The 22,853-nt window shown below is 35.7% G+C and overlaps 1 protein-coding gene across 1 annotated transcript in view; it reads left to right on the top strand.

Annotated features, from left to right (window-relative positions):
- CSMD3 (CUB and Sushi multiple domains 3) overlaps positions 1–22,853 on the top strand; it is a 791,530-nt gene that overhangs the window by 434,722 nt on the left and 333,955 nt on the right. Inside the window, 2 exon segments of the mRNA XM_032222292.1 lie at positions 9,917–10,004; positions 11,497–11,621. Of these exon segments, the coding sequence (XP_032078183.1) occupies positions 9,917–10,004; positions 11,497–11,621 (213 nt within the window).

Raw genomic sequence — 22,853 nt, 5'->3', positions numbered from 1 at the left:
AACGTCAGCATTAGAATTGGTGCAATTCAAAATATTCTGTTCTAAGTACAAAACAGATACATATTGCATCATGCAAATATCACTATTAAGATTTCTTAAGTGAGGGGCTTAGATTTTCAAGTTCATGCATGAAAAGTTCTCATATTTCCAGGGTAGGTAGTAGTTCTAACCCTTTTAATTATTATTATTATTATTATTCGTTAAATGCATATATTGGTCATGTCATTGTTTATTGACTCTGGATCATTTACCACATCATAAGTACAGTAATGTAAAATATTATAGAGCATTAAATGTTAATAAAACTGAGTAAAACAGGAACCAGTTTATCAATGGGGTGGAGGTGGGATCTTCTAGTCTACTAACCACGTCCAACAAGGGGCACTGCCATTGGGACCCCAAGCTAATAGACAGAGCCAGATTTTAATACCCTTCTGGAAGACCAAGAGGGTCTAGGCAAATCTCACATTTGAGGGACATGATACTCCAGAAGATTAGAGCTACAGCACACAAAAAAGGCTCTATAGCTCTTCTTCTGAATCCTGCTAGCAGAAGTTATTTAGCCAAGGCTCCACAGCATGTCCTTTCTGCTGGACATTGGATGAGATGGTTTCTCACAGTTAACTTTAGTTTCTATTTTCATGCAGTTTATACTAATTTGATTTTCAGAAATGGTTGTTAACTAGAAGTAGATAAATTTGATACTGATGCAATTTATTTATTTATAAATTTACCTTTATTTATTTATCAGCACAAATGCAACACACAGACACACACGTGTGTGTGTGTGTGTGTGTGTGTGTGTGTGTGTTGCATTTGTGCTGATAAATAAATAAAGGGAGATTAGTATAGATCTATTTCAAGCTACTTAGCCATACCCTTACTGGGATTTGAACCTGGGTTGTGTATAGATAGATGATAGATGATAGATGATAGATGATAGATGATAGATAGATAGATGATAGATAGATAGATAGATAGATAGATAGATAGATAGATAGATAGATAGATAGATAGATAGATAGATAGATGATAGATAGATAGATAGATAGATATGATAGATGATTGATGATAGATAGATAGATGGATGGATGGATGGATGGATGGATGGATGGATGGATGGATGGATGGATGGATGATAGACAGACAGACAGACAGACAGACAGACAGATAGATAGATAGATATGATAGATGATGGATAGATAGATGGATAGATGGATGGATGGATGGATGGATGGATGGATGGATGGATGGATAGATAGATAGATAGATAGATAGATAGATAGAGGAGGAGAGCTTGTGGCTTAGTGGATAACACAACTGCCTAATATGCAATACAGCCCAGGTGTGGTGAAGGCATTAGACTAGAAACCAGGATATTATGGCTTCTTGTCCTGTCTTAGCCACAGAGTCAGGTGAGTGACCATGGACCAGTCTCTCTCAATGGCACTTGAGGCAATGGCAAGCCATTTCTATGTATCTTGTCCCCCCAAAAAATGTTCAGACAATTGTTAGGAGTCAACATTGACTCAAAGTTACATGCCTAGACAACCACACTCACAAAAGTTATAGGAGAGAGAGATAAAAAGAGTTGAAATGAGGCAGCTTGGAGAAAAGGGACAGTGAGAGGGAGGAAGAAAGAGAAAAAAGAGATGCAGTTAAGAAAAATAAAATAGAAAAATGTTGGAAAATGAATTTAGAATACTGAGGATAGGAGATCATTTTCCTCCTGGTTTTTTTTTTTTTTTTGCATAAGAATGCAACAGTGTATAAATAAAACTTAAATCCAGTTGGTTTTATAATGAAAGAGATGGATAAATCATTTTAAAACATGAAGTGAAGGTAGTAAACTACTGCTTCTTTTTCTCGGAAAAGAATATACAAAGTGTTTGATTACTTTGCATATTATTTCTTATAATGCTGCTACTAAGGTTCTTTCAATGTGACTAACATTTTCATTTGCTCCCATTGCTACTAACATTTAATGTTGCTACACTACTACTCTTATCACAGTTCCTGACTTAATGCTAAATACTTAACCATATTTAATGGATAAGTGGGCCCTGATTAAAATGTAGCAATCATGCAGGAAAGAAACCTATATTTTAAGCCAATTGAACGTAGGAGCCACTATTAATTTGTTAATACATAGTGTACAAGATTATTTTTAGTAAACAATAATATTTTGATGTATGTATGCTATTCTGTTTAATGCTTATGAAACAGTCATTTTTTTCTACATATGGTAAGGATGTATTAATTAGATATGTTACTAGATATGTAAAAAAGATATGTTAAGGGTGCATTAACTCCAAAAAGGTTTAAGAAGAATTGGTAGCCCTAACTTTCCATGTTGGGAGTTTCTACGTATTTACAAGAGATCTATCTCAAAACTTCAGATGTGTCAAATCAAATTAATTCCATTGGCATAAGCCCTCTTGCAAACTATTCAGCATTTTGTTGTTCAAATACCATTAATGTAAAAAAGTATAAAAAAGGAGGAAAAAATCAGAAAGGATCAAAATTAGACAATCGTGAAAAAAATCTGGAATTAAAATGCAAATAATATTGACACATACTATCAACAACAACAACAATTTATTGCAGTCTTAGACCAGCGACCAGAACAAATAAAAGCACTCAGTATATATACACTTAAAACTTCTAGTATAAAATAATTAATAACAACTAAAATCTATAATAAAATCCAGTATCAATTAAACATGGTCTAACTATAACATAGTTGCAATCCCTAAAATGTATGGCCATTGTAGATTCAGTGCTAGAAAGGAAGTGACTAAGCAGTGCAAAGGGATTGCCACAATTGTTATATAACATCACTATGATGGAGAAGACAAATGTTTGGGACAAATCCCCAGTGCTACTGGACAGAATCTGGACACCTACACTGTAGTTATCCGCTGTTCATCCTTAAACATCCACTGGAGATACATGGTGTGGGAATGAGATACCTAGCAGTTATTGGCAGTGTATGTTTTTTTTCCTAATCGCCATATAAAAGGAACATTTAGGGACCATGTGACTGACAGTCTTCATCTTCCCTGAGCCATAGGGACAGAGTCTTTCCATGAATGGTATCCTTTTATACTTGCCATACAGGACGGCCAATGGAAGCAGATGGCACCGTGCAAATGCTTTCTGATGGTTTGCTGACTCCAACTAACTAAGTTAGCTGGGAGGAGCAACAACACATCTAACACGATAGTATCAATAACACTAGTTTTCACACAGGGACATATTTAAACCTAATTAATTCAATTGAATATAACCAAAATAATGAAAGCAAGGAACAGCAGATGTATAAGCAAGCAATAAAGTTAGAGAGTCTTATTTCTATGCTTGCATATTCATGGTGTTTCAACAATCACGAAAAGAAAAGAAAGAAAACTTCAAAGATATCTTTGATCAATGAATTAAAATCAGGGAATATATCTCTTGAAATTAAGTGGCTATCATCCCCAAAGCCTTTAATTACCAAAATTATCAAACAAATGCAGATAAACAAATAGAGCAAACAGAAATGTTAATCAGAAAGCAGAAATCTTTCTTTTTTTTGTCTGTGCTCTGATCTTAATATTTACCGTATTCTTTAAAAAATAGTTTTGCCTTTCACTCATTATAATATCTACATAATATATTTTATCATTGTTGTTATTATTATCCTTCTTCCATTAGGAGCACACTATTTTCAGAGGAAATGTGGGAGCGAAAGCAGAAGCTACTTTTCCTTTAATTTTAAATTATTTTACTTGAAAAAGAAACCTTACCCAAGTGTGAAAGTTTCCTTCAATTTGATCAGTTGAGCATATTATGTTGCACAATCTAATGCTCATTTTCATAAAGCACAACAAGAAGAAAAATATTTGTCCCTAGCCCTCTGTGGACAAGGGGAATATCTTAAAATAAACATTTCTAAAAGGATATCATACCCCCATTTTTGTTACTTACATTTTAATTTGCTCTAAATATTTAATAAGGGGGTAAATTAGGAGGAAGTAAACAATGAATCAATGAAACAATGGGGTTAACCAAAAATGTCTAGTAATAACATATTAATATTAATCAGAAAGATTAAAAAATCAGAAAGTATTATATCAAAATGCATTATTTCTTTTACTACAACTGAATAGAATAGCAACATACAGTGAAGTCCCACAGCATTTATCTAGATTATGATGTCATCCACACAGTGAAATGCATAGAAAACATGCAATTTTCTTTCTAGTGCCATTCTAGGATCTAAAACTTAAATATAGTAGAATACAAAAGACCAAACTAGAATTTTACATGCTAAAGAAAGCATTGGCCTTTCTTTTAAGAAATGCTTCTGAAATTTTCATAAAAGAAAGTTAATCATAAGCTTAACAATACCAGCAAAATGTAATGCTTAATATTCTTCACTGTGCCTGAATTAAATGCAGTAAAGATTGCCAATTCATAGACAAGCCTGTCCAATTTTATATTAGCTATTTGGAAAATTGATACTTAAAAAGTGAGCCAGGCAGTCAATCTATGTTATTACTGTATATAATACAAAGACTATGAATACCTTTTACCAAAGAATGAAAAGTAATTAAATAAATGATACATAATGATAAAAATATTTCCTCCAATACTTTCACAATCTGTATAATTCTGTGCTACAGCACAATATATACTTCAAGATTTTATATATATTAAATTTTAGATACAATATATACTGTATATATGATAATAGATTTATTAGTATAGAACCTGTTGTAGGTATGACATAGAAATCCATATAAATAGCGTATAGAAAATGCATATAAATACCAGATTGAAAAAAAAATGAAATATTTGAGTTTTTTAAAGTTGGGGAAAATATTCAGGCATTTTGGATTTGTTTTCCAAGATTAAGAAGTTTAATTTCCACTTTTTAGATACAACCTAGGTTTGAAAAAGTTGGATTGATTACGGCAAATGTCAAAGCAAAAAATAAAATAGGAAATTGAATTTAGATTAAGACAAGGATGGGTATAGTTTTATACTTTGCAGTGGTAGTAATTTGGTCTAGTGGTTAGAGGACCAGGCTAGAAGGTGCGATACTACAAGTTCAAGTCCTACCTTAGGCATGAAAGCTGGTTGGGTGACCTTTGGCCTCACTCTATCAGCCCAACCACCTCACAGAGTTGTTTGCTATGTGGAAAACAGAAGAAGGAAGATACCTTGTATGTGTTATTTTTATTTCTAAAAATAATAAAGGCGGGATAAAATAAATAATAAAAGTCCATATAAGGAGAAAATATTTATAAAAAAGTTTTACATTAGAAAAAGATGGAAAACTTGCACATCTCAACACACTTTTTAAAACAGTTCTCAGTGTGATACATAAACTGAAAAGCAACATTTAATATTGCAAATCAAAAGAGAAGGAAAGAGAAAGAGAGGCTAACAAAATGGAAGATAATAGATTTGTCTGTTTGTAATTTGAGGCAAGCTATGTTCAGATCCCATTTGGCCTCAAAATCATTAAATAACTTTGGCATTAGACTGTCCCCACCTATCTACCTATTTCAAAGTTTGTATGGCTATGTATACAACTCTGTATATGTATTCACACACACCTTACACGCACACACGCGCACAGACACACACACACACACACACACTAGTCTCCCTTTATTTATTTATCAGCACAAATACAACACAAATGTAACAAAGGCAACAGTAAAAATATTGGATTTCTGTCTGGATGGTCTCTTGTGACGAGCCGATAGCCAGAGAATGGAAGCAGTGAGCTTCCTCCCATATTTGGGCATACCAGGGGTTGTGACACCAATTACATATCTCTTTCCCTGGCTCAGCTGATAATAGGAGGAGAGCCTTTGGCTTAGTGGTTAACACATCTGCCTAATATGTAATACAGCCCAGGTTCGAATCCCAGTAAGGGTATGGCTAGCTGATGAGAGCTAAATAGCTTGAAATACATCTATACTAGTCTCCCTTTATTTAATTATTAGCACAAATACAACATACATACATACATACATACACACACACACACACACACACACACACACATTTTAGAAGCTATTTGTGTAAAACTGTGTGTGTATCACTATTTGTATTTATAAACAACCTACTCATTGTGTAGTTACCATCAGCTGAACAACAATGTGCAAGATGGAAAACTCAGGATTTTCAGAAATTCAGAAAACATTTAGGGAAAATAAAACTCATGACAGAGTCCCAAAGAAGTTCAAAAAGAACTAAGTCAGGAAATAAATGCAATAAAATTGAAAAATACGAACAAAGGGGAATAGAATAGAATGGGAATACGAAAACAAGAGCACACTGAAGATTGTAAAGTTTTGTTGCACCACCTGTTTCTCCTATTGGACTTTAGATTTTTTTTGAAAGGAGGGGTGGAGTGTATGTGTGCTTTAGTGTCTGTGTTTGCGTAAGATAACAGATGAATTATAAGAAATATGATTTTATTATTGCAGTATTGCAGTATAGGTATAAGGCTTATACTATGAGCCATCCAATTTTGTTTTCAAAAAGGTACAATTACATGGATTCATCTACTTTTCTTGCAGTAATGCGGGGAAGATTCAAAATACTCCTTATTTCTCTGTTGCCATTTTTCTGTTCTCAAAGTTATTTTCAAAGGAAACACCCAGACTCAGTCCTGTAGCACAGTGATGCTGAGATTCTAAGCCAGAGAATTAATAAATTAATAAACAATCAAAATGCTAATAAATTCTGAATAAATTATCACTGAGACTAATTTAATACAAATTGGATAAACTGGAGGAAAAATGCTCTTTATTCTCATTTATGGTCAGATGTGCAAAATGAGAGGTTCTACAATTTCAAAGATGAGCCAAAATAACATCTCATTATGTTAAAAATATATATATATATATATTCTTTATCTTTCTGGATCAAAGGCAATCTCAAACTTAGCAATAATGTTCTCACTCCAAATTGGAAACAAATAAAATGCTTTATGTCATTTCCCTCCATCCTCATGTACCTTAACATTATCTATTTAGTTAATCACCTTTTTCCATTTTATTTGAACTTCTAAGCCATCATTACAATCCTTGGCTCAAAGGCATTGCACCCTAAGAATTTCACCCATAGTTCAGACATTGAGGGGGAATGGAAATTGAAAGTACATGCGTGTAATGCTATCCTTTCCCCAGGATATCATGCCTTATTGGACCACTATTTGTTAGATCTTAATTTGGTCCTAGTAACCTTGTCACCTATGTGATCAAAAAGTTACATCACAAAGTTTTTGTTTTTTCCAGCAATATTTTATAGATATACTGTAGATATAAACACAATTTACTCTTGTCATTGAGTGAACTATAAATTATAAAATAGATTTGCATATCTGTGATTTTATTTTAGAATAAGAGAGAAATAGCTATAGTGTTTTGTAACTGTAAAGTATAAGTTAATTAATCATTAGTGCACTGTCTGGAGGGGGGAGGGAATCTATGCGGTCACTGAGAATCAACACCATTGTGATTGATAAAGAGCATATAGAGGGAGACAGACTTTTTATCAATCATAATGGTGTTGACTTTCAGTATCTATCATTCATCTGTCTGTCTGTCTGTCTGTCCGTCTGTCTGTTTATCTATCTATGTCTGTCTGTCTGTCTGTCTATCTATCATCTATCATCTACCTACCTACCTACCTACCTACCTACCTACCTACCTACCTACCTACCTACCTACCTATCTATCTACCTATCTATCTATCTATCTTTCTATCTATCATCTGTCCATCCATCCATCTATCTATCATCTATTTATCTATCCTCTATCTGTCTGTTTGTCTGTCCGTCCATCCATCCATCCGTCTCTCTCTCTCTCTGTCTCTCTGTCTATTGAAAAGGAAAGAGGAAAAGGAAAAAAAAGAAAAAGAAAGAAAGAAAAGAAATGAAAAAAGAAAGAAAGAAAGAAAAGAATTTCCTAGCCCTTGTTCAGCATTTGCAGAAATAATCTTCAAATGATAAAATTACTTGGAAGTAATTTGTATCTGAACAGAACGATACTCTTACCATCACCACCTCATGTTTTCTTGGGTAGCATTAAAATGTAAGGAGTTGTGCAGGTCTTCAAAACTTCCCACTGCCAAGAGGCATCTAAAACAAGAGTGACAGAGAGAAAGGGACAGAGAGACAGAATGCAGCTGCGTGAGCGATTGTGGGTGCACCTCGGTACACCCACGTTACACCTATCCTCCGCGAGCTGCACTGGTTACCGATCGGTCTCCGGATACTCTTCAAAATGCTAGTCGTAACTTATAAAGCCTTTCATGGTATTGGACCTGGGTACTTGAGAGACCGCCTGTTGCCAATTACCTCCCAAAGACCCCGTTAGATCACACAGGGTCGGCCTCCTCCAGGTTCCGTCCACCAGCCAATGCCATCTGGCTACCACCCGGGGGAGGGCCTTCTCTGTGGCAGCTCCGGCCCTTTGGAACGAACTCCCCGCAGAGATTCGGACCCTCACCTCTCTCCAGGCCTTCCGGAAAGCCGTCAAAACCTGGCTGTGCTGGCAGGCCTGGGGTTGATGAGTTCCCCTCCCCTCTTGACCTGTGTGGCTGTATGATTCTTGTTTATTTTAATCACGTGTATTGTGTTCTATGTTCCCTTCCCCCCCTTGAGTTGTTCGCCGCCCTGAGTCCCTCCCGGAAAAGGGCGGCATACAAATAAAATAAATCTAATCTAAAAGTCTAATCTAATAACCTAGGATCTCGAAGAACTGCTAGGAAAGCATCTAGATTACTTTTTGCCACAGAGCAGCAGTACCTGGATGGAAGGCAAGCACTTGGCTCTCTCCTCTGAGCTAAGAAGCTCAGCACATTTGAGTCCAGTTAATAATTGGGTGGAAGATAACCAGGGAAAACCAGAAGTTGGCAGTTAATAAACTTTTCAGAAGAAAATGGCAAAGCAGCCTGCACTACATCCAAGACAAATGCATGGACTTGTCCATGAAGTCAAAAGAAATCAATTTTTTTAATTAAAAAATGTGTGTATTTGAGAAAATGTTCACTACTAATATTAGCTTAAATAAATAGACGGTGTATTATTATATTTATTTATGAATCACATTTCTCAGGCTGCCCATTTCACACAAAGCAAAACTGGACAGCGGCATATAGCAATTGACTAAAACAATGAGATAATAAAAAAAAATATTAGAAGAAGGATAATCATTTATACATTATAACAATGCAATATAATGACTGTTCTCACAATTGCTTTTAGAACTCTGGGCACAGCATTTTGGCTTAAGGAAAACCACATTGCTGAATTAATGCTCCTATAAAAATGGATACCAAGAATATGTTCCATTTTTTTATCCCTAATATCAGAATCTAGGAGATTTGTGATGTTTTGTCATCTATTAGCCAAGGTGGCACAGTGGTTAGAATGCAGTACTGCAGGCTACTTCTGCTGATCACTGGCTGCCCGCAGTTCAGCAGTTTGAGTTTCACCGACTCAAGGTTGACTCAGCCTTCCATCCTTCCGAAGTTGATAAAATGAGGAACCAGATTGTTGGAGGCAATATGCTGACTCTATAAACCACTTAGAGAAGACTGTAAAGCACTGTGAAGCAGTATATAAGTCTAAGTGCTATTGTTTTTACGTATCTAATAATGCCAGCTGTCTCATAATAAATGATGAAAATTAAAGTTTAGAACCAATGTTTAGCTTCTTCGGTTTTCAAAGAAATAACAAAGACAAACTCACATTTGGTTTTTCTTTTCCAGAGTACAAATTGTGTACTAAAAAAATAATAATCTAGCTCATTAAGGTAGCAGGGAGAAATTCAAACAATAACCTACATGTTTTTTCTTTGATATTTTAAGATAATTCCTAGTTGTCTATGTTGTTTTTATTTTGCAGTAAATGAAGGAGGTATCAAACAGGCATCAAATTTGTGTCCAGATCCTGGAGAACCTGAGAATGGAAAACGAATAGGCTCAGACTTTAGGTAATATTTACAAACCAAAACTTCAAATGCATTAGCAGGGGTGAGTTGACTCCCCATTGAAGTCCGTAGGTCATAAAGGGGTCATAGTTGCCCACTCCTGCATTAGAGTGTTATCTTTAAATTTTATTGGATATATCCCACTCCAAAGACAAACTTGAACATGATCATGAATGCTGTAATTAAGTTGTTATCTATGTAGGTATTTAAATATTTGTTGCTCTATGGGTAGTCCTTGACTTTTGACAATGGTTGGGATTGTCATTGTAAATATATGCTGGTGCCAAATGTCTACATGTGACTATGCTGAGATGGTTGTAAGTGTGACAACTGATCATAAGTCACTTTTTTCAGTGCCACCATAATTTTGAACTATCACTAAATGATTGGATTGTAAGTCAGACTAGCCATATTGGGTATAACAATTGAAGGTCTTTCATTTTAGCATTATGGTTATGTAGCATGCATGTATATGTAACTCCAACAAATATAACTCTAGATTTTGAAAATAAAAGGTCTCAACTTATTCAGCTGGAAAGAAAAGTTGATCAGAGGAATTAATTTGTCACAGTGTAAATTTATGGATTTCATGTATTTTTCTTCATGGCTATTTCTTCCAAATCACCTAATTTAGGCATGCACACTGGAGAAGCAAGTTTAGTTTATATTAGCACTTCTTCCTGGGTAGATTAGTCTACTATGGCAATATCAGTGGCTTATGTATGTCTTTAAATAGGATAATATAGTAATACTCTCTCAGCTTAATTCTTAATATATATTTCATTCTGGCAAAGCACAATATGAGTATCATCTCAGGAAGTAAACAAGCCAATGTAAGTTATTATCCAGGAAACCGCTCAAAAACATTTTGACATGGTTTTTGTTTTATGAGGTGTCTCTAAATATCTGCAAAGGTTCAGCACATGGATCACTCTTATTTTAATGGAAGATCAGTCTATGAGACCTTCACATTTCCACCTTGTGTTACATCCCCATCAGATCAGTATGAAGTAATGCTATAGTCACAGACAAGCTGTATTTATTAATATGAGGCTTTTAAGTACACTTAATTAAAAGGTTACCATATTTGAATGAGCATCATAAATCTATCTGTTCTCGCATTTAAAAAAAAACGAGATAACTTTTTACATAACATAAAATTGTTTATGAACAGCAAACATATAGATTAAAAGAGGAACGGGTTTCGAGTTCCTCATTAAATAAATTAAACAATGGCAGAAAAAGAGAATGTTGAAATACATCCATTTGAATATGTAATGCTAACTATAATTACAGAAAGAGGAAGAAATGAGACAAATTTCACACATCTTCATTTGTTTTTAGTCATACCTTCTTTTTAAGACAAACCAGAACTAACTTTTACCTTAAAGGGAATACTGGCAGGATTAATGCAATAAGAGATTATTAAAAAGATTCAAATAAACTTTGAGAAATATAGCACATATTAATCTGCATTTGATATGTTTAATTTTAGCTTGGATTCAACAGTGCAGTTTTCTTGTGATGAAGACTATGTGCTACAGGGGGCAAAAAGCATTACTTGCCAAAGGATAGCAGAAGTTTTTGCAGCATGGAGCGATCACAGACCAGTGTGCAAAGGTAAAATACAAAAATCTGTATTCTTTTATGCCAGTTTTCTGCATTTTTTTTTCATGTAGCAATAAGAAGGATATCTTTAAAGCTGGGGCATTGACAGGATGTGGATACCATCTTGACTTTTCTGGCATATATCCAGTGGTGGGTTTCAAATTTTTTTAGAACCTCTTCTGTAGGTGTGGCCTGCTTTGTGGGAGTGGCTTGCCAGCCATGTGACCGGGTGGGAGTGGCTTGCCAGCCATGTGACCAGGTGGGAGTGGATTGGCAGTTGTATGACTGGGTGGGCACAGCCAACTTGTAAAATGTGGTGAAACTCACGTAACAATGCTCTTCCTTAGCAACCAAAATGTTGGCTTAGAAACTCTGGCATTTGAAGCACACAAGTCTTAAAGCTATCAAGTTACAAGACCCTTGCATCCCTAACCCTTTAAAAAAAAAACCAGGGGTGTTCAAACTTGACAGCTTTAAGACTTGTGGACTTCAACTCCCAGAATTCCTCCTCTCGCTCTTCATCTTGATGATGTGCAGATGGGCAGGGGAAGAGAGCTGGAACCGGTTCTAAACGGCACTGTAGATTTGTAGAACCTCTTCTATAGAAGAGGTTAGAACTGGCAGGAACCCACCTCTGCATATATCCCAGTTTATGAAAGCACTCCTACTGGAAATTATAGATGCAATAAATCCTTCTGTATTTTTGTGTGGTCAAATTGTCTTCACACTTTCAAATATTATGGGTTTATTTTGCCCAAACAAAAAAAAAATAGAAAAAAGAGGTTTTATTCCTTTTTTTTTTTTTTTTCATTTACTATTCCTCATGTCTTCTAGGTATAAGGAATTTTGCTAGATGGTTAGTAGGTTTTCTTAGCTGGGTTATATAGTTAAGTAAGTACCACCACACATCTCCTTAAGTGAAGAGACTCTAACTATAAGGGAGTCTGAGAAAAAAAATGTTAAAATTCAGATTTAATTCCAGAATTTCTTCAAACCCTTCTGCTTTCCAAAGTTGGGATATAGCCAATGCATAATGCCCTCATTTCCAATCACCAACTTCTCTTCCATTTCTACCTTAACCAGGGAGCCATGGTGGTGCAGTGGTTAGAATGCAATATTGCAGGCTGGCTTTGCCCACTGCCAGGAGTGAGATCCTGATTGCCTCAAGATTTTTTCAGCCTTCCATCATTCTGAGATTGGTACAATGAGGATGCAAATTGTTGGGGGAAATATGCTGACTCTGTGAATGGCTTAGATAATACTGTAACACACTATGAAGCAGAATATAAGTCTAAATGCTATTGCTATTAACATTTAAAAGGACAAATTGGACATTCTCAGATATAGTTTTTTCAGAAATATATATTCCATTAAAAAGTCATCAGTAAAAAAAAAATGTTTTGCTTTTTTGGTGTCTGGAATATAGTCCACTTATTTTGTTATTAAAAAAAAAAAAAACTTCTTCCTTTCATAAAAACAGCATAATTGTTCTTAAAAGAAAATCAGTGATTCTTTCTTTGTTTAACCTGCATACACAAATTTATGTTTTGTGCAATGCAGAAACTTTCATCATATGTTCCTCTTTAGATATTCATTTTAAAATTTGACTTCACATAACAATCATACTGTATTGATTCACCTACCGTATATAAATAAATAATACCAATCTTAATTAGAACCTATCTCCGTATTCTTTAAAAGTAATATAACTCTTAGAATGTTTTTGAAATAACATTACCAAGAAATATACAAAAATAGAAGCATGTTCTTGAGTAAAATATATCCTATATTTTTTTCCTAATAAAAAATACTTTAAATACAATTTTCCATGCAGTTCTACACACAGTATATGGATATTTATTTCTATTTAGGCAGAAAGAGGGTTTTTATTTTCCTGTGTTAAAACCTTGCAGGTTTATTAGAAACATGCTGTGCTCCTTACACAATTTGCTTTTATATGTGATTTTCTTGTTCAATAAATTAGTTCTAATAAAATTTTATGGCTGTGTAATACAGTGCTCATCAGTTACTTTTAAAATGATGTAAAATAAATTTTAAAAGGGTAGTAGCAGTTAATATTCTGAAGTATTATTTTATTATAAATACATAATATTTCAGCTGTATGCTTGATTTTAGTTTATCATTTGATAACACATCCTGCTGTATTACTGCTTGTTTCATAGCATTCAATTGACAATTATAGGCTCTGATTATAGATACTTTTAAAAAACCATTTTATTAAGTCTCATATATTCTAATCTTGTAAGAATGTTGAGTGTGAGCTCCTTATTATTTATAGGACTGGCTATTACTTTATTGTTCCTACAAATACTGTATTCTGTAGTATGGGTGAATGACACTTCTAAAGATGGTTAATATATTAAAATGATAGGATGATATTTGTATTCATAAAGAGAAAAAAATATATATTAAAATATAGCAAAGATGAATGAGAATACCAGGAATGCCAAACAGAGCATTTTTTGTTATATATGAACATTACCGAAAGTTCATTATAAAGTTATGTATTACTCAGTTTATCTAAAAGTATCAATTAATAAGAGCAGTGTTCTACTTGAAGAATAGATTGACCCAACATTTTAAGTATCTTGCTAACAATCTTGCCTGGACTACTGTAATGCTCTGTAACACTCTCTACATGGGGCTGCCCTTGAAGAGCACCTGGAAGCTTCAACTGGTCCAGAATGCAGCTGCGCGGGTTATCATGGGGGCACCTAGGTGCCCCCATGTTACACCCCTTTTAGGCGGCCTGCACTGGTTGCTGGTTGTCTTCCGGGTGCGATTCAAGGTACTAATTATGACCTTTAAAGCGCTCCATGGCTTAGGCCCAGGGTACCTGCGAGACCACCTACTGTTACCGGTAGCCTCCCATCGTCCAGTGCGATCCCACAGAGTTGGCTTCCTCAGGGTGCCATCGGCCAGACAGCATTGGCTAGTGACCCCTAGGGGGAGAGCCTTCTCTGTGGGAGCGCCTTCCCTCTGGAATGAGCTGCCCCCAGAGCTTCACATAATCTCCTACCTCCGTTCCTTCCGATGCGCCCTAAAAAGTTGGCTTCTCCAGCAAGCCGGCCTGGCCTGAACAAAATAAAATAAATTATTGATCATTGTTTTTAATTTGATTTTTTTAAAAATGTCATTGTCAATTTTAATTGGGTTTGGGATATTCTATTTTTTAAAAAAACTTTTGTATTATGTGTTTCTTTTAATGTTGTACGCCGCCCTGAGTCCTTGAGAGAAGGGCGGCATATAAATCTAATAAAACTAAACCTAAACCTAATACATTTTGCAGTCTGTTAGTAGAAAGTAATATTAAAAGAAAAAAAATCTTTCTGTTACGAGGACAAGGAATACACAAACTTTCAAATTAATCTCAATCTACTCATTATTGGAAAATGAGGGTTGAGTTGCTGAGATTTGGGCATTAGCAGTTTTCATGGATTTTACCAATTCTGTTCTGGACTTTATGATACCGAATTTTCTTATATTGGGGAAAATAATGACTTCAAAAGGCAGTCAGCAGATCAGAATAGAAGTATATTGTCAGAATTATTTTTCTCTGTCACACTGATGCATATACATGTAAATAGGGAAAATGGCTTTATTTGATACTACTTTCTCTTTAATGTCAGTCAGCCCTCTTATCCATTGTGTTGTGAACAATAAGCTTGAGATCTGTATTGTGTGGCTTGGAAGCCATATCGTTTGCAAAATTTTAATTTTACAGCTGTATAATTGAACAATAAACCACAAAGATTCCTAAAGTTCAGACTGAATATTTATTAATCAAATTTATATTACTGCCCATGTCACAGAGAAAGTGACTCTGGGTGGTTATATAAATAAGTAAAAGTAAATAAAGTTTAATCTTTTTCTTACCATAGGCTCCAGAAGCATTTTCTTCCTCTGAACAGACTAGTTTTTCATTACCTATTTGAACTTTTTAAAGGTAGTGCTTTGTCTTATTTGATTTCATTCCTTATAGATTTTGGGAATAATTTTATAAATGGGCAGTTTTATTATTTATTTTATTATTTTTTATTATTTTATTTTATTTTATTTATTTTATTTTATTTTAATTTAGTTTATTTATTTATTTATTTATATACAGCTTAACCCAAACTCTGAGAGGCTCACAACTGAAGGATTAAAATAAAATATGTATCTAAAATAAAATAAAAACAACAAACAAATATTTTCCATAACACGTTCAGCCCATGTCCTTCTCATCGTATTACAATCAGAAGTGGTATCAGCCAGTTCTGACCGGTTCTGTTGAACTGGTAACAGAAATTTTGAGTAGTTCAGAGAACCGGCAAACACCACCTCTGGCTGGCTCTGCCCCCATCTATTCACTGCCTCCTGAGTCCCAGCTGATTGGTTGGGTCTTCTGTTGCCCTGCACAGGAGAATGGAAAGCAGATTAGTGGGGTGGGGAGGGAATGGGGATTTTACAGCATCCTTCCCTTGCCATTCCCACCAAGCTACACTATGCCCACAGAACCACAGTTAATTTTTTTGAATCCCACCACTGAGCACAATGCTTGTGAAAAGAGCCAGATTTTAAACACATTACAAAAAGTTTAAATGATAGGGGTCTAGTCTAAGTGATGTCATGGTTCATTCTATTTGAATACAGATCTGAATGAGTGTTTAATTGGCTCATCTTTATCATGCCTCTATCAATAATGATAAAATGGAACTTTCATAACAATCTGTTTTGAAGTAGTTTGTACTGCAATGGAATAAATCATTGTTTTCTTTGAACAATTTAACAAAAGATAAACAACTAATCCTCAGCTTATAACCACAATTGAGCCCAAAGTTTTCATTGCTAAGCCAGACAGTTGTTAAGTGAGTTTTATCCCACTTTACAACCTTTCTTGCCACAGTTATTAAGTCATTAAGTTGTGGAGTTTACCCTTCACAAAAGAGGAGGGAGTCAAGATATTTTCCAAAGCACCAGAGGGCAGCACATGAAACAGTGGATGGAAACTAATCAAGGAGAGAAGCAACTTGGAATTTAATAGTGAAGACAATTAACCAGTTGAACAACTTGCCATCAGAAGTTGTGGGCGCTTCCTCACTGGAGGTTTTTAAGAAGAGACTGGTCAGGCTGAAATGGTATAGGGCAGTGATGGTGAACCTTTTTTGGCTCACGTGCCAAAAGTGGGGGGAGTGCAGGGGGGGGTCATGTGTGGGTATGCCACGCCCATAATGCTATGTGCACAATCCCAGCATGCATGCATGCATGAGCAGCGCTCCCTCTTATTTTTGACGTGCTTTTTTCACCCTCTCCAAGCTCCAGAGGCTTTATAGGAGCCTGGGGAGAGTGAAAACAGTCTCCCCTGCCTACCCGAGGTCCTCCAGAGGCTTCAGGAGCTTCCTGAAGGCTCCAGAGCATGAAAAACCAGCCTTATGGGCAAATCAGAAGTTTAGGAATGGTCTTCCGGTCTGCTAGTAGGGTCGTTTTTCGTCCTTGGGAGCCTTCAGGGGCCTTCAGGAGGCTTCCGTGAAGGCTCTGGAGGGCTAAAAACGGCCCCACAAGCAAACCGAAAGTACATTCATAAACTTCCGGTTTGTCTGTAGGGCCTGTTTTTCGTGAAAAAATGGCCTCAAAAGAAGGCCAAAGTCAGCTGGATAACGTGTGCATGCATGCTGGCCAGCTACAGGGCAAGCCTCACATGCCCTGAAAAATAGCTCCGCATGCTACCTGTGGCATGCATGCCATAGGTTCGCCATAACGGGTATAGGGTATCCTGCTTGAACTGAGGGTTGGAATAGAAGACCTCCAAGGCTCCTTCCAACTCTATTCTGATTGATTGATTTGTTAAGTTAGTAACACGGTTGTTAAGTGAATCAGGCTTCTCCATTGACTTTGCTTGTCAGGAGTTCACAAAAGCTGGTCACGTGATCCCAGGATACTCCAAACATTATAAATATAAGCCATTTGCCAGGTGTCCAATTTCGACCATGCGACTGTGGAGATGCTAGAATGCTCTTAAATATGTAAAACAGTCATAAGTTACTTTTTAAAGTGCCATTGTAACTTCAAATGCTCACCAAACAAATGGTTGTAAGTCAACTAGGAAGAAAACAGAAATGTGAAAGTCATGAAACCATTTTCATGAACAGTTTTTGCAACTTAAAATGCTATTTAAGCACTGGCTTAAATGGTGAAGCAATAAGATGTAGAAGACTCTTAAATCTCTTAAGACAAATCTAAAATGGGATAATGTTTTTGAAGTTTTGTGGCATTCAGAATCTATTTTGAGCATGCTTGCTGAAAATTGATAGTGGAATAACCTATCATTATGAAATGGAACTTCATAATGAAGCCTGCAGCCAAGAAATTAAAAGACGCTTGCTCCTGGGGAGGAAAGCTATGGCAAATCTAGAAGCAAACTAAAAATACAGAGACATGACCCTGCCAACGAAAGTGTGTATAGTCAAGGCTATGGTTTTCCCAGTTGTAATGTATGGCTGTGAAAGTTGGATCATAACAAAGGCTGAGCACCAAAGAATTGAGGCCTTTGAACTATGATGCAAGTCCCTTGGACTGCAAGGTGATCAAACTAGAGGAGATAATCCCTGACTGCTCTTTAGAAGGACCCTGAAGAGGAAACTCAAATACTTTGGTCACCTAATGAGAAGGAAGGACTCACTCGAGAAGAACCTAATGCTGGGAACAATTGAAGGCAAAAGAAGAATGGGATGGCAGAGAATGAGGTGGCTGGATGGAGTCACCAAAGCAGCAGGAGTGAGCTTAAATGGACTCCAGAGGATGGTAGAGGACAAGAAGACCTTGTGGAATATTGTCTATTGCGTCATGATGGGTAACTAACAACTAACAACAACAATGAAATGGAAAATATATGAACATTCATCCTAAAGTATTCAAATCAGAATTCTGAGAGCAGGAAATCAAGAAAAGGCATTTCAAATATTCACCCATCGGTATGATATGCTCTTTCTAATTTACAGTTTTCACCATTCTCTACTATAACATTTTAACTTAACCTGAACCCCCAAAGCTTCTCCTTGCTCGCTCTGACACTCTGAAATTACAAATAGTGCAGAAATGAATGGATTAATTTCTCCATTTTGAAGCATACTGCTGAAATCATTGAAACTGATATGCATTTCCCCCCACTGTCTGAAACAAAGTATGGATTAATTCCTTTCTTTTTGAAGAAATTAGATTGCAGTGTTTTCAGGGCAGTAATTCCCACCACCATATTAGATCATCAAAGAGCTAATAACCAAATATGCTTAATGATTTGTTCGGTATTTTAGATTACATTTAAGAAAGCAACTACACTCAGTAGTAATCGGGAGAAACAGGCGCTGCTTATTATGTTCAGCTTGCTATCTCAATAGAAGAACATTGATTCTTTAGAGAAATGTATTGACTGTGAAGGTCACTTTTAAAATTTTATTGGCTTCACTTTCTCCTTTTTCTTAGATCATAACAATGAGGTTTAAAGGCTATCTCTCCTTTGAGAAACATTATGATTTATTTTGAAATTGATTTATTTTATACGGAAGTTTGTTAGTAAAACTTTTGTATATGTATTTATTTTATAAACCTATAAATCTATAAGAGCAGTGTCTAATGCAAACTTGTTGATTTATAATTATATCATCTGATTTATACAGAACCTTGGTATTCAACCTAATGCATAATTACTTTTGGTTCTTTAGGAAAACAGAAAATATAGTTTCATAATTGAAACAGGGATATTTCCCGGTTCTGCTGCTGAGGTATAGATTAGTCCACTTGAACAATTACTTTTCTAATTTCCTTAAAGTTGTACCCATATATTTTAATATCTAAGAGTGCTAGTTGTCAGAAAACTGAAACTGTGATATTTCACTTATTGATAAATATAGCAATTTGATTGTAACTGTTCCACTCTGAATCCTAATATGTGCAATTGAGAGGGAGTTTGCATAATAATATCTCCCTTTTTAGATTGCTGGATGCAAATTGCTGGGGGGGAAAACAAAAACCATTTAATAAACTGTGTAAAACAAGAACAAGAGGAAAATGGTTCTCTATAAGTTTAAAAAGTGTGAACACTTTCAGAAGTGTCTATCAACCCTATATTGCAAAATTATATCATCTTTGGCATTAAAATGTAGGGCATAAAGTAAAGAAACAAATATAGAACATACATTAAATTTAATATCATTTCACTTTTCATTTACTCCAGAGTTTAAAAGTTATTCAAAAAAAATTGGGTGGATTCTATAAAGTATTCTATAAAGTAAAGATTTAAAACTGGGGATGGGAATTCATCTGTAAAAAAAAAAGCTTGCACAGTTTTAGAAATACACAATTATGTGTTCTTCCTCGCAAACGTTTTAGAATGCTAGTGATGTATAAAGTACCAAAGATAGCAAGTTAAATTCATCATCCCTTCTATTTATAGAGATTTATTCTTTCCTGCAAGCAAAAGGGGGAGGAAAGCAATGTTAACAGATTATTATTGATTTTTCTTGCAGTTGCCCCCCCCCCAGCTGTCTAAAAACATATTCAGTTCCAGAGATTACTTTAGATTTGGTGAAGGAACAGTGGAAATATAAAAACTGCATCTTTTTCTCCCCCTTGATCTCGCCACAAACAGGACATCCTTACAAAGAGAACAAAAACAAAATTAGTGCAGTGGTAACAACAGAAATGAATGAATGTTCCAAATTTCCACCATAAAAGCCAAAAAAAAAAACCCACCCTGTTATTCATCATCTGAGTTCAGTTCAGTTCAAAGGTGTAATGAAAATAAGAAAAAAAAAAAAAAACAGTACTTAGGATACTTTTAAAAATTATTAATGCCAACTCCGACCTATCTACAAATATGAGGTTAAATGTAGTGGTGCTTATGGTAATGAAACTTGAAATCTTCAAACATGAGAAGATGATTTTTTTTTTTTTTTTAACTCAGTGAATCAAAATTACTATCCTGTAGATTAGGGCTTTTCAATTCTGGGAGTTGACGTCCACATATCTTCAAGTTGCCAAGTTTGGAAAATAGGAATCTTGAATTAAAGCAGGTTTGCACTCCTGTTATTGAAGCTTTCCAAGTGTTCTACATGCAACAGCTACCAGAGTAATTTTTTAAAAGAGGTCTGCTTGCCATAGTTTCAATAACAGGACATGTAGAAGCTTATGGAGTCAAGCATATAAAATAATATTTTCCCCTTTATCATAAGAATGTGAAATGAATGATTAACAACAGAGAACCGCATGTTCAGGAGATATATTGCTTCTCATGTCCTTAAAGTTTACAAAAACAATTGAAGAGCATTCAGAGACTTCAGCTTGTCCAGAATGCAGCCGTGCGAGTGATCGTGGGTGCACCTCGGTTCACCCACGTAACACCTATCCTCCGCGAGCTGCACTGGCTGCCTATTGGTCTTCGGATACACTTCAAGGCGCTAGTCGTCACTTATAAAGCCCTTCATGGTATTGGACCTGGGTACTTGAGAGACCGCCTGCTGCCAATTACCTCCAATAGACCGATTAGATCCCACAGATTAGGCCTCCTCCGAATTCCATCCGCCGGCCAATGCTGACTGGCGACTACCCGGAGGAGAGCCTTCTCTGTGGCTGCTCCAACCCTCTGGAATGAACTCCCCGTGGAGATTCGAACCCTCACCACCCTCCAGGCCTTCCGCAAAGCCTTTAAAACCTGGCTATTCCGGCAGGCCTGGGGCTAAAGAGCTTCTGTCCCCCCTTCTCGAATGGTATGGTTGTTGTGTGTTTTAAATTGTCTATTGTTTGTTTGTCTTTTATCCCCTGTTTGTACCTCCTTTCCCTTGACTGAGTTGTGAGCCGCCCTGAGTCCCCTTCAGGGAAAAGGGCGGCATATAAATGAAATAAATCCTAATCCTAATCCTACATTCCTTTCCAAAGAACAAGGAGTGATTATCCCTAGTTCACATTCAGTTGAGATCATTACATAAAAGTAGACCTGGGAAGGAGCAGAAATTATTGTTATGTAGAATATTATGCTGCTTTTGGTCAAGAGTTATGTCTGGCCACCACCTGTCCCATTATAATTCATTTGTTTTATTTATTTATTTGTTAACTTCAGTTGCTGCCTATCTCACTGTAGGGCTGTTCTGTGTTTACAGCAATAATAAGGAAGAAATGAAAAGAGTGTACATATAACAGAAGAAAGATAATAGAGCAATAAAATAAACAGTGAAAAAGAACACAACAAGAAAATACAACTACATGATTACCATAAAAGAAAGATGGACAAATAAATAATACCTGAGAAGGCTCTTTGCTTTGACTCTTTATCATCAGAATCACTCATTTTCTATAGCAATATGCTTGAAGTTTCAAAGACAATATTGATGTTTACATAAGTAAGAATCAAGCCAAATCATACATAAATCCTATATTTTTGATGTTATCATTTCATCAAAACACACCATTGTATGTGGGCATGCTATACCACCTACCTGAGAGTATGCCTCTTTGAAATCAGGTTTAATTCATTTTTGAGTAGCTAGATCCACACACATTCTGACAATTGAGATAGGTTGTCAGAATCAACTCCAGTAAAGACAGGTACAGTTTAACAAGGAATGTAAATGACAACTGGCTGGATTCCACCTGACTTGGCTGCATGCCAAATAGCAATGATCACACCTTGTATTTATGGGGGAAAAACCTGCATAAACATTAATTTCCAGAATTACAGTGGAGATTGTCTATTGGCAAATCAATAGCCCAATTATTATCTTGCTGCTAAGTAATATTGAGTCAGTCTTGACTCATTGGAACTATCTGAAGAAGTCGCTGGGCTTTTCTTGAAAAGATTTCAGAAATGGTTTACCATTGCTTTCTTCTTCTTAGGACCGAGAGTGACTGAGAGACACATTGGCTTTATACCTAAGACAGGGCTAAAATTCATGCTCTCTGGCTTTCTAGCCTGATGCCTTCACCACTACACCAAACTGCTCTCTGTTATAAGACTAGATGTTTTTTACAGGATCCAATCTGTTTCTTATTTGTCTTTTTCCTCTCTTTCATTTTTCTGCTTTTCAAGAACTTTTTAGTTTTTCTTTAGTGAAACACACTCATCTAATATATCATTTATGTTGAATTTTTTAAGTATTCTGTATTTATTTTTATTTATTTAGTTCTGGTGTTTCTATGGGGCATGGTCCCCAAAAAAAATCAAGATGGTATTCCCAATGGGGCAATTGAAGC

The sequence above is a fragment of the Thamnophis elegans genome, chromosome 8 (assembly GCF_009769535.1).
Source record: "Thamnophis elegans isolate rThaEle1 chromosome 8, rThaEle1.pri, whole genome shotgun sequence".
NCBI classification, from domain to species: Eukaryota; Metazoa; Chordata; class Lepidosauria; order Squamata; family Colubridae; genus Thamnophis; species Thamnophis elegans.
The sequence above is the reverse complement of the archived record's forward strand: the minus strand, read 5'-3'. Positions and strand labels throughout refer to the sequence as shown.